This window comes from Sebastes fasciatus, chromosome 14, assembly GCF_043250625.1.
Source record: "Sebastes fasciatus isolate fSebFas1 chromosome 14, fSebFas1.pri, whole genome shotgun sequence".
In the NCBI taxonomy this organism is placed as follows: domain Eukaryota; kingdom Metazoa; phylum Chordata; class Actinopteri; order Perciformes; family Sebastidae; genus Sebastes; species Sebastes fasciatus.
In genome coordinates, this window is record NC_133808.1 from 28,894,393 (window position 1) to 28,908,120 (window position 13,728).

At 39.1% G+C, this 13,728-nt stretch overlaps 1 protein-coding gene across 1 annotated transcript; it reads right to left on the bottom strand.

Moving 5' to 3' along the window:
* Window positions 1–959: 959 nt before the first annotated feature.
* Window positions 960–13,712, bottom strand: rubcnl (rubicon like autophagy enhancer). Its single transcript, XM_074657756.1, has 17 exons — window positions 13,623–13,712; window positions 10,678–10,789; window positions 9,987–10,365; window positions 8,707–8,948; window positions 7,903–8,000; window positions 7,270–7,624; window positions 7,059–7,104; window positions 6,841–6,943; window positions 6,275–6,411; window positions 6,098–6,162; window positions 5,697–5,736; window positions 5,073–5,150; window positions 3,425–3,545; window positions 3,037–3,098; window positions 2,416–2,569; window positions 2,058–2,148; window positions 960–1,273 (listed from the first exon to the last, which is right to left on the bottom strand). The coding sequence occupies exons 1-17, from the start codon at window positions 13,707–13,709 to the stop codon at window positions 1,170–1,172; spliced, it is 2,274 nt and encodes a 757-aa protein (XP_074513857.1). The 5' UTR covers window positions 13,710–13,712; the 3' UTR covers window positions 960–1,169.
* Between the last annotated feature and the right edge of the window lie 16 nt (window positions 13,713–13,728).

Sequence of the window (13,728 nt, forward strand, 5' to 3'; positions counted from 1 at the left end):
TCAAAACGGAGATAAAGGACGAAGGAGACAGAATTTCTCAATGCTACTTACATTGCGATACCTGCTACTGTTTGCTCAGTTGACAAAGCATCCATGTCCTGCTGTCACTCAGTGTTACAGGCCTCCACTTCACCAAAAGCCCCCTGCAACATCCCCGTTTCAAATCAAGCAAGAACCCTTGTTGCATGTCAATGCAAGATGTTGCATAATCTCCACAAATGAACACCACTTTTATGATTTTTGAGTTGTGAATGCAATCGGCAGAAGTAAAAAGCTAACGTTAGGCTATAAACAAACTACACCACGGTCGCCTGAGCGCGAGTATACACAATGAGGCTGTAAAGGCGGACAAGTCGGCGTGATGACGTTTCTTTATGATGACGTATCATTTAGCCACTTGTTAGCAACCTTTTTTAAGACCTATAAAAGCTTCATAATTCATGACTGGGGTATTTATTGATATATTTTATATCGTAGAACAAAACGTTAAAATCTTATGCTTGTGTTGACCACAGACCTTTAGACCTTTACCTTTCAGACATCTAACCAAACAATCCATTCAAAAAACCCATTGACTTCCAGACGAGGTAACGGGAAGAGCTAAAGTGTTAACTCATTTCCAGGTTTTAGGACTCATTCCTGCAGCACTCTATTGTGCGTGTCACTGTTAACAATTGTTTTAATAATTAAATTGTCTCCAGGTTATTTCTTATTATTTCTACTGTCAGATACTGTCACTTGCTGACAGATTTGTGTTTATTTACTGGAAAAATAATAAGAAAAAAACACAATTATCACAGTAAATAAACATAAAAATCTGAAATATTAAGAGGTCCAAAGCTGGTATTCTCCGTCCATCAGTGTTACCCTGAGAAACACCTTATAGACAGCCCATACTCATACATTCATGCATAAACAAGAAAAGACAGCAGACAATTTGAAATGGTTTTGCACAGAGGTGTATTGTGGCTTGAGGTAAAGAATCACTCTCTTAATTTCCATAACATGAACTATTTGAGATTGAATCAAACAAATTGTATTCCCTATTTTAGAAATGATGATATTATTTTGGTAAGCACTCAGAGGAAAATTGTATTTTATGTGAAACTGTGGAAAAGGTGATGTAGATGAATCATGAAGGGTGGTGCTGAGCTGCAGCCATTCAGATGTTACTTAATGGATCGATCTGGACGTTTCTTCCGTGATTGGATCCGTGCACATTTCGGACACCTCTTTTCCACAAAACAGTTTTTGTGAAAGCAGGCCTTGCACACTGTAAAAAGAGAAGCAATAGTTAGTACAGTTGATCATTTCTGCACCATTTTTGTGACTACAATGGTCATGTCTCTGTTTTCCCCTTTTGTTCCCAACACTGTAAATATAAGAGAAAAAAAAGCAAAAATAAGCATGTTTCTCTGACTTTAGCTAATTTTGTACCTAAAAAAAATTGGAAGATACCAACTTGATTTCTCTAACTCAGATTGCTGAAACCTCATGTTAGCTCTAGATGTAATTAAAAATGTGTTTTTGCACAGACGACACACTTGAAACAATTTCAAACTCGTTTTAAGCCGCTGCCTCCAATTTCATCTTTTTCTAATCATTTATTCACCGATAACGAAGTCATGGCAGAAAAATACCTCTTTGGTTTATGACATAATTCACAAAACACCACATCTACTGCTGTTGGGATTTTGTTTTATCCTGCAATTACTGATTACTGATTACTGTTACTGATATATCATCTTTTAAGTTGACATGGTGAACTTATCAGCATTAAGATTTGGATTTATTTGGAGCCGTGTGCGTGTGTCAATTTATTCATTTAAATACAATATTCAATCTCTCTTAGCTCTGTTTTGGTCTCCACAAACTCCTGAGAAAGGCTCTTTGGCCAAATGTAAAATAATGCCTCCCACTGTAATAATATGCTGGAACTTAAATCTGGAAATAAGCCTGTTTACATGATGTCATTGTTGCCTCCATTTCACAGTATCAGCCTTACATTCAGCACATCTCATTTATGTTAGAAGTAATCAGCATGTGGCAGTGCTTACCTGGACATCGCCTACATATGTCCCTCTGAAAAGGAAAGATGATGTCTCTTTCTCTGCAGAACTCACAGATAAAACCTCGGGCCAGACACAACTGTGTGGGAAAAAAAAGTCAGAAGAATTGTTAAAATTCAGTGCAGTGCCGTTAATCCCAAGATTTGGACTCCAGGACAAGACCATTGTTGTTTTGATGCCAGTCCTGTGTAGCTTTGGCTTGGTGCCAGTGGTGATAAAACATCTGCAGACATTTTAGTATTTCATATCAAGATTGAGGAACAATAATAGCATGCTGCATTAGAAATATACTGTGTATTTTCTCTACATTTAAAGAAAGCCACCTCTCACAGTGCTTCAGACTGACCTCACAGTTTTCAACATGATTGATAGCAGAGTGCAGCACGGCTCTGGCCTGCGACACGAGCTGACCCTTCTTCACCCTCAAGAGGTCATCCATGGAGAAGAGGTGTGGCTGCTTCATCAGGTGAGCAGGAAGCTGTTCGAACTCGGCGTTCACCCTGAGACAGAAACACACACACAAACGCTCTAAAACTGCTTCCTCTTGATGGTAAATGTCTTGTTTGTGGACTTCTGGTTGAACTTCAGTATTTAGATCATAGTCCTTCCTGCCACAGCAGATCAACACAGCCCCGACCATGACTCTGAAATATCAGTAAGTTAGAATCTATGGCCCCGTGTTTAAAGTTACTATATGTTGAATTTGAATGTGATTGTAGCGTCTTCTGATGGGATAAAGTGTTGTGTGTTTGTGAAACAGAGGCATGCATTGCTGTCTGCCACGGTGTCTTTTCTGATATTTACCCACTGGGTGGCGCCAAAGTAAAACGTTTTCAAATCCTACACACAGTGGTATTATTACACTTAATGTGATATTTTTAAATACATTTAATTCGTTCTTGTAGTTTGCAATCTTTAAACAAGTACAGTATTACAGTAATATTTAATTAATAACTGTTCTATCTACCTTCCAGATAACCTGCAGGCTTTCAGCAGCTTCTTGATGTCCATCAGCTGTTCCTGGAGCTCCTGAAGGAGAGAGGAAGTAGGGGAGGAAGGAAGTAAATAAAGAAGGACGAAAGGAACAAAGGAAAGTCAATAGAAATAAAAAACTAAAGTTTAAATGTATCTCTGCTGCTGTGTTGGACTTTGTTCTCAATATTGTGTCGTTACCGTGGAAGTTTTTTGTGCATAAATGTAGATACTTTAAGACTAAGCCCAGTTTGAACCACTGGAAGAATATTAACCTTATTATCATCATTATTTAATAATGAAATAGGGCCATTATAGGCTTGAGAAGCGGCTGTGCAGTGCTCTTCATCGGAGTAATAATAATAATTCCCTCTTTAACTCACCCTGAACTTGTCCAGCTCTTTGGCTCTGCTGTAGAGAGTCTTACCGACGCAGGTCAGGTCAAACAGAGGCTGATGCCAAACTGAATCCAGCAGCTGTTTGGAGAAATCACTCACAGGGTATCTGAAATATTAATATTATTATGAAAGGTTTAATGAAGAGTCAAAGTGTTCCTTTTCCCACTGAGCTGAGCTGTTTGTTGAATGATGCTATATGAATAATTATGCTTTAATTGAATTGATAGTGATATTAATATTTGTCTAGGCTCTCTCAGGTTGTCTGTAATTAATACTTAACCTCTTTTACCCGACGGACCCGGTACACTGCCTTTAAAAACTTCATAAAAGGTTGTGGTGGTCTTTTTTCTGACTTTTTCAGGCCTTAATGCTACTAAAACAACACTCCAAGTGTATTTTGTCCAAACGATGTTTGTTTAGCAATGATTTCAATATTTTAGTTACAAAAGCAACGCACGAGAAATTGTAGTTTTTAATATTTCTGAACATTTTTATATTGAATGTATATACTTGACTTTTGATTATTTTTTGTTATCTTATTTACATTGTTATTGATCTTATTTGTTATTATTTTGTAGGTTTTACTTGATCATATTTCATTATTATGATAAAACTATTCCATTTGGAGTCAAAATTATACAATTTAGTTGTTTTTTATTGATTTTATACTGTGCACAATGGTAGAATGTGCTGATGCACAGGGTAAATGTCATGGCCAAAGGCTCCATTGTGTGCACATAGCCTCCTGTAGTGGATATCAGTTGTAGTTTAGAGCCAGATTCTATTTCAAGATGTAGAAAACCCATTTGGCACACTTTGGGTATCCAAGTGGCCAAATGGAGAGTCCTCCTGGTCCTATCTTCACTAAAACCTTTGTAGAATCTATGTGCTTTGTCTTATTTATATCTACTTTGGCACAGCTGTAGTCAAGGAGTTGCTGAATGAATTCAGTTGCATCTCTGTGCATTACATCATTGCTAAATGGTTTTATCCACTGTCTAATCTAGAAAACATTTTAGGCGAGGATAAAAATTTCCATTTTTCCTTTGGTTCATCACAGTTTACTCAGGCATAGTAACAGTCACAATGTTACTGGGGATGGATTCTTTGAGGTCTTACCTATCCATAGAGACCAAGATCATGCATATAGACCTGCTAATTGTGGAGCTATTCGTGATTTAATTTGGGTATGTCTGTCTAGGCAAACCACACCTTCCAGCTTAAGAGGTTAATTATTATTTTCACTTCATGTTTGAATATTATCCTTTTATATATATATATATATTTTATCTTTTATTAATATATTTTTTTTATCATTTTTATGAAATGCTATAACTCTTCACTTGCTTGTTGCTTTAAGATGTATTTTTTTCAAATGTTAATGTACTATTGTTGTTGTCATTAATAAAAGGTTGGCAAAAGCATTGGTAAAACTTCTCACCATAAAATGATTTTATTCTATTCTTAGTTGTCATAACAATAGGCCCACTGGTTTCAGCAGAAGCAGAAGGTTTATGACTGTATTCATAAGAATAATGATATTAGCACTTACTGTATATGATATTGTGGATGATATCAGTCATAGATCTATTAGCAGTTGCATTAATACTAGAAGTAGCAGGAGTTTCATTACCTGCCAGAGTCCCAGCTGGACAGAAGTCGACCAGGAATCACAGCTTCAGAGCCGCTGTGGCAGCAGTCACAGAAATATCTGCCAAATGAATCACAATTAATTAATCATCTGAGTAAAACAATATGATTCATTTAATAGCTTAGTGTTTTTTTGTTGAAGACGCTATAAAATAATTATTTGTATTCATGATAGCATCGTTTTGGTCCAGACTGAAATGACTCAGGCTGATTACTGATTACATTTTGTACAGATATTTATGTTTCTCTCAGGATGACTCATACTGACTTTGGTGACTTTTCCTCCTGTGGCTTTGAGTTAATTATCTCAACAACTATTAGATGGGTTGCTGTGAAGTCTTGCACATATAGTCAGGTTCCCCTCAGGATGAATTGTAATAACTTTGATGATCCACCACCATGAGGTCAAAGGTCCGATTTTATCCAATACTTTGATTTATGACATTCCCATCAGCCTCAGCTGCATGTTGCGTTTCATGTGAAATAGCAAATTGTATTATATCAAATGCAAAACTAAGAGGTTTTTTTTTCTAATTAAGAACTGCTAGCATAGCAGTGAACTCTTGGTCCTGCTAATATATTGATAACAACAAATTATTCTACATACCTGCCAAGATATTCACAATAGCGCAGTTTCTTGATGTACCCTGGTAGCAGAGAGAGAGAGGCAGAACTCAGACATGCTTCTCATCAGCTCATTCGTCTGATGAATATTGTTTTGTTACTATTTTCACACAACGTAAACTTTTAGTTTAGCACCAACATTGTGAGATAATATATATGTTCCATCCATAAAAAGTAAAAGGATCAATAATGTAAAGACAGATTCATTCAGATTAATTTAAAATGATTTAAAATTGTCTGATTCAACACCCCCTAGTGTCCGTATTAAGAAAGACTCCAGTGCACACTGATAGAAGAACTGTACATTTTCTATTCTAGTTTCTCTCTGAGTGAACTTCACAGGTTTCACTCCACCGCAGCTAAAAGTGAACTGTGAATACTCACTGGGCTCCACCTCCGTCCCACAGCCTGCACACAGGAAGTGCTGCAGAGCCACCACCTCACTGCGTCTGGCGGAGGAAACAGTCTACTGTTAATGTCCACATCTATCTATCTTTCTTTATTTCTATCTATTATTTTTTGTATTCAGTGTATTTGAGTCTCTTCAGATGTAATGAAGACCTGTGGGTTGGCTGAACAGTGAAGATGATCTGGAAGCGTGGCGGGGCCCAGCTCAGGGAGCCTCTCATCCTGGTCCTCAGTCTGATCTCCTCTGCCAGGCTGCTGCTGCTCACTGCCACATCTCCAGTACCTGGCAACTAGCAAACAAAAAACAGAGAGGAGCAAGTTTCATAGTTGGGGACTAGAAACAAAGGGTAGCCAGAGAGCAAATTAAATATTACAAGGTTTTGAAATACATATTTTTGTTGCATTTTCTCTATTGTTTGGCAAATGAAGCTAAATGTAAATGCATTACCTTGAAAATGGGGGAGGAATCAAAGACGGGAAGTCTATATTGTGTTATTTTCGTTATTTTGGATTGGATGTATTTAATTGCATTTTTGCATTGCATTGCATTTTTGCATCCATTTTTAGCTAGTAACTTTTTTTGTTAACTAAACTTAAAGAAGTGCAAGCTTAAGTACAGCTTCATCTGTCAGGCATCTATGTCTCCAACATACAAGATTAAAACAATCAGAAAGCGAGAGTGTTCATAGGTGATATTGGGTCGCTGTACGTGCTCTCACCGCCTGCAGTGAACTACGGAGGCTTAGCCGCCCACGCCGAGGCTGGGAAGGAAGCCAGCTCCTCCTGAATTCCAGCACCAGCTGCTGGGCCAGACACTCTGCACTGCATCATGGAAAACCACAGATTGACTCAGTCAGGACTCACAAAAGCTGAAAAAACGTATAGATTTGGGACACACACACACACACACACATAGTCATTTGTGTGTTTTTCTTACTTTCTGGGAGAATCTCTCGGTGTCAGCGTGGTGTCGACTCCCAATTCTGAAATGAAAACACAGAATATGATATTCATAAGTGATGCAATGTTAATCAGTGAGTTATAATACATCTGAGTAAAAATGGCATAACAAAATAAGAATTAAAAACACTATTAAAAAATAATGATACGAACATTTATATTTAAATGTGCAGTGGAAATAATTTGACCTTCAAATCCACTGTCAGTGGAGAGGACGGAGAAAGTCTTTGGCAGATGTTCAGCCTCGTCCTTCCCTGCATCCTCCTCCTCCTCTTCATCCTGTGTGTGCCGGCGTGTGTGTACATAAGAGGAGTGTGTGTTTCTATGTGATGTCTTGTTAGTCTCTTGTTTAGGATCACGAGCTTGTGATGTTTTACATCTCTGTTCACGTGGCGGTGTGTCCTCTGTCGAGCTCGTGTGTCTGTGCGTGCACATGCTGCAGTGTGCGTCTATCGTGGACGTCTGTCGATCAGAGCGCAGAGTCCACTTCACACCTTCCAGCACCTCCAGCATCATGTCCACCACAATGAAATGAGCATTCTCCTGCACACACAGTCATCATTGTTAACACACAGACAGTGTATTATCCAGAGTTAGACGAGAAGATGGATGTCATTTTCATATTTTCAGAGAGATTAAGAGACTGATATCTGAGTCAAAATGTTCATCTGTTGTGTTAAAAAGCTCTCTGAACCTGTGTCATACACACCAAACTCACTGCCAGGTGCATCAAATTACTCATTTTACAGACATGTTTACATCTAAAATGTACCAAAAGTACTAATAAACTGGAAGTGTTACTGTACAGGCAACAATCGCACCTTTTCCAGCTCACAACTGGTCTTAAAGATGTCTGCAGAGAATTCTGGGACACCACTGCACCTTCTCTCGTGGCTGTGTTGTGTTGAGGTAGAGAGGCCTGACAAAACACACACACACACACACACACACACACACACACACACACACACACATGCAAAAAGAGTACAACTTAATTTAACAGTTAAATCAGCATAGAAAATCAAATGAATTTGTGTAATGTGTAATGGTACGAAAGAAGATTCCAGTGGGATGTTCCTTTGTGTATGTTGGCTCTGTAAAAATTAGTTTTCTAACCCATTCGTCATGCGAGTAGAAAAAGTAGAGAGACAAATGTCATGGATCGAGGCTCAGAGACCTCACCAGAAACAGTTTTTGTAGCCATGAAACTTTGTACAAACATTCATGTTCCCCAGAGGATGAATCCCACTGGCTTCACTGATCCCCTGAATGTTTTATCTAGCGTCAAAATGAGGTTGACATTTTTGTTTTTTATTGAATTATCTAAATAAGTATCGGATGGATTGCGGTGCAATTTGGTTCACGCATTCATGATCCCCAGAGGGTGAACTGCAATAACTTTGATCCCCTGATCTTCAGTCTGTCCAATACTTTGGTTTATGACCAAATACATGCAAAACGGTGTTTGCTAGCATTATCTAGTATATTGGTTTCAAACTGATCTAAATCAGATCATAAGCAGGTTTCGGGAACAGCATGTGTACTCAGTGCATGTAAACACTGCCACTATAGGCTTTGTAGTGTAATGATTAAACCTATTCTACCCGGTGAGTGAGGGGCATCACCTCTGGGGTCTCTGTGCTCCTCAGCCAATCCCTGCTGTCCACTGAAGAGAAGCTGGAGACCGGTGCTGAGACGGTTCAGGTGCGACGAGGCAGAGACGGGACGTGTCTTCTCCTTCTCCTGGAGAGGGGACGGGTGGTGGTGACAGGAGCTCGGTTCGGATCCCATATCCTCCGTACTGGTCACTGTGAGGCACTGATCCAGAGACAGCGAACCAGAAGAAGCAGGAGAATGGGAGTCCGAGCTAGAAGACGTTACGTTTCACTTTAGTCAAAAAGGATTACCACATTACAAATCAGAATATACACTTCCACAAATTCAGAAAGGGAACATTTGGAAACATTAAATGTCTATGACAGAAATGCCCTATTATGTTGGATTTCTCAAAAATCTTTCCAAGACAAAAAATCTCTTCATGGGTCCAGGGCGTATCCCCCTACTTCCGGAGCCCTTGCTCGGACCACACCCATCTTCAAACTCAGCCTTCTCAACTACACCTGTAAGGTTTCATGACTGCATCTTGCACAGTTGCAGCGCTATCGCGGTGCCCCAGTTAAAGCAACTACTACTACTATTTTATTATTACCTGTGGGCAACCTCCGGGTCTGATTAGTGAAGCCAATGCTGAAGTGCCTTAAACCTGCATTCTCTCTAACAGCCAGCAGGGGGCGACTCCTCTGGTTGCAAAAAGAAGTCTGATTGTTTAGAAGTCTATGAGAAAATGAGCCTACTTCTCACTTGATTTATTACCTCAGTAAACATTGGTAACAGGAGTTTATGGTCTCAATCTCTAGTTTCAAGTCTTCTTCAATACAGCATGATGTTCATTAAGTAAATTATGGTCCCATTTAGAGTCAAATAGACCATAAAGCAGGGGATGCTTTAGGGCGGGGCTATCTTGTGATTGACAGGTCGCTACCGCAGCGTTGTCTGTGTTTTCGTCTTAGAACTTTAACCCTTTCACAGTGTGTTTTCAGTTCATGAAATTTAATTGAAACCTTATTGGTTGCCTAGAAATGTCATGTCTCCACCCTCTTGTTTCACTTCTGGTTGCAAAAAAACAACATGGTGACGGCCAAAATGCCGAACTCGAGGCTTCAAAACGGCAGACAACAAACCAATGGGTGACGTCACGGTGAATACGTCCACTTCTTATATACAATCAGTATGATTATTACAGATGTTTTAGACCTCTGGAGGGACTTTGTTTTTGTGTGATACAGAAAGATATCTGACATGAATTGCACTATTACTTGAGTATTCTTTTGTTGTTTTCAGTTACCTTGATGGGGCAGACGCGTCAGTGCCCCCTCCATGCCAGGAGATGGGCCTGTGGCGTCTGGAGATGACCGGACTGCTCCTGGGAAGGAGGAAGGTTTTGTTCTCGGGATGCTGAAGAGACAAGTCCTCTCCGTTCCTCTTCCTTCCCTCCTCGCCGTCACCATCTTCAGCAGAGCTGGAGTGTGGGTTCAACCGTGAGGGATGGGAACGTCTGAAGGCCTCGTGATGGCTCCTCTTTGTGTAGGTTGGCTGTGGGCGTTTAATAGAAAAGGTTGGGTTTGTTTCTCCTCCACTGGTTTCTGGCGGTGACAGAAGGAGAAGTGGGATAGATCCTGAACCAGCCGGCTGATGGTTTTGGTGTGAAGATTCTTCTGGGGCGGCTTATAGAGAGAAAGGAGACAGACATATGTATTTTACCAATATATATTATCAACTGTCATTGCTGAGGGATGAGAGGGAGTTTCGTGGGCTCAGATTTGTCAAGCTGGAAGAAGGGAGATGATTCACTGTTCAAAGATGATTCACATTAAAAAGCCTACCAGGAACAGGCTTTTAATGTGAATCATCAGTGTTTCCTATGCTCAGCAGGCAGGTATGTCATCTGATGCTTCCTGTGTAGCTGCAGTCATAAGAATCCCTAAAGGTGCTTCAAAGCTCTGTAAACTTATTTTGAGAGTGTGGTTGGATCTTACCTGTTGCTGTCCAAGCTGTAGTTGCAGGTGTTGGTGACTCTGCAGAGTCCACACACCGGCTGACACATCTGGATCGGTTGAGAAAGGAGGACATGCCCCTGCAGCCTTCCATCTGCACAGAAGAGGACAGACAAAGTTTCCCAATGATGGCAGCTTTGATGCAAACTTCCTGGTGCAACAGTGCTTCCTGAGTGATGAGAAAACGGCAGCCAGCTTTGGCCATGAGTAAGGATTTTACTGACTCAACGAGAATCCAATATTACCCAACCACGTATATCTTCAGGCAGAGATTTGTGAGTTTCAAAACTCACTTGTTGTCCTTTTTTTTCTGTCTGGAGACATGTGCAGGAAGTTTTATCAGTGCTGCTGCAGTTCCTGTTGCTCGTTCATAGAGTCTGATCGGGATCATAAAACAACTTAAAGGCTCTTAAAAGTCAAAGTCTGAAGATTACTGCCCTCATCTACACTGAGCACACTAGACCAGATCAGACAGGTAGAGTTTATGGACACTGGTATGAAGGTATTTCAGAGAAAAAATGTTAACACACTGACACAAATCTAGAGAAAACTATTTTTCAATTCAATTCTATTCAAATCATCACAGAAGTTATCTCAAGACGCTTTATATACAGAGCAGGTCTTAGACTGTACTCTATAATTTAGAGACCCAACAAGAGAAAAATAGAGATTTCGTTTTTCTTTTGCTTGTTGAAATTTCAGCAATCACACCTTTTCAAGTTGTCAGGAAATGTGGCGTCACACAGGATCTGTACTTGTGCAAATCAGAATTGAAAACTTCACAATTTCCAGTATGTACTTTTGATAGTATTTTCACAAATTACAAAATGTGAGCGCCATCCCTTGTGCTACTACTATTTCAGGAAACTGTATGGAAAAAGTGAATTGAGCGAAAAGTTTCCGTGTGTGATATGTGGACCTCCTCTGACAGGTCGATCCAGAGTCGAGGGGGCCTTGATTGTAAACTTCTGCTTTTGGTTTTTAACCTCAACCTTGGTACAGCTCCCAGCTGATTTCAGGGCACGCTCAGTAAAACTTCCTCTAAAACGTACAGATGTTAAAATGTCCTGTTAGATATAGCGTGAGAAGTCTGCAGCAGTGTGAATTGACTCTATCTATCTTAAAGACGTGTGAAAGACAGTTTGCAGAACATAAAAGTTGTCATGATCTTACCATCTTGTAGTGTAAGTTTATTCAAGTATGCTGTTAGTATACTTCTTTTAAAGGGACTGTATGTAAGTTTTTACATGTAAACATGTTTTAATCGATTTTTGATGCCAGTGTGTGAACAGGTTGTAACCTAACCTAAAAACTGAGACCTTCTGCCACTTCCTGGGTTTCCTCTATCACCCTGTAGACGGCTTTTAATGTGAAGAAGCGCGCCCGCAAGTGTCTTTATTTTCAGCTCCACTTACAGGGCTAACAGAGTGCAACCACAGCTAATGTTCAGTTAGTTATGGAGTCCGCTAACCGCCAGCCTCCACCACAACTCAGACTCCACAGAAGCACAAAAAATGCAAAGTTATACCTGGTGAAGCCCGTCTCACAAAACAATGTGTTACCTCATTGTTGTGACCGATGCAATTTCTGATTCCTACATAAAGCCTCTTTAAACTTAAAATAAGAGAGTATGCTTTCAGATTACTTTTTATGTACTTATCAGAGATATACTTAACAAAATTATACTTAAGTATACTTGGCTTATACCGACAAGTATACAGAAAAGTTCAAGTGTACTTGGCAGGTATACAGAAAAGTCTAAGTATACTTGGCTTATTCTGAAAAGTATACAGAAACATATATTTGGCTAAGAAATATAAGTCCACTTAAGAAAACTTACAAGTATACTTGCAGTAAAACCTATTAAACTAGTAGTTTACTGAGAGTATACTTTAAAGTGTACTTTCATAAACTAAAAAATGGGCTACAAATATATAACTAGTAAACTAACAGTATACCTATAAGTTCACATGATAGTTGCAGTACAAAATACAACTTTGATGTAAACTAGTTGTGTACTCAAAGTTTAAAGTGTACTTAAAAGTATACTTTTATAAACTAAAAAGTGGGCCGATTAGTCCCAAGAAGTATTGAAGTAGTACACTCATGGATATTAGTTAACTTATTACATAAAGTATACTTGGGAATATATTTAAAGTTAAGTTTACTTAAAAAAATAATCTTGAAGTATACTTATTTTTTGTAAGGGTGGTCTTGTATGTTTAAACAAACACCAGCTTGCACTGGTCCTATCTCTGGTATTTCCCTGACAGTACAATGTGGCAGTACACTCACAGTATCACAGCTTCATAAACATCAGCTAGTTTCACATCATAAAGTACAATCACTCAGGCTCGGTGGATGTTAAACAGTAAAAATGCAGCTCAAGGAGCCGTCAACTAAACAGACTGTTACTAGTCATTATCTATCTATGTAATGGATGCTTTGCCAATCTCAATTTAATGCATCGCAAAAAAATATCCCATAAAACGTGTAATAAGTGAATTAAAACAAGATCTCAGATTGTGAGAGAAGAAATAAAAAAATAATAATATTTAATGTTAATACAAACAGTAACACCGAACAAAACACTGAAATCTTCAGAAATTTAATTTCTAAATAAAAATAGAAATAGTTTTAAAGACTGAGGACTGAGAACAGTGTTGCTTTTAGTCTTTACCCCAAAACCAGTTTTATTCAGGGTGTTAAAAATTGGCTTTTACATGTTAATATAAACGTATTAGTCTCACTTCAAGAGGCTTCCTGTGTGGGTGCAGAAACAGAGGCTCTGATTGTGAATGATAACGTCTTGAAGTACCAAGATGTTTTTCACTAAAAGCAAAGTGCATCGGACTAGAGAATGAAGCAACACTGACCAAAACACAAACAAGTATCTTTAAAACTGCAAAATAATCCTAGCTACTCACCATTTGTAAACTCCTAAACTGAAGTGGTGACCTGCCAGAGGCTGAAGGGACTGAAACGAATCTTTCTTGATCCACTAAAACCTGCATCACAGAAAGGAAGAGGCGG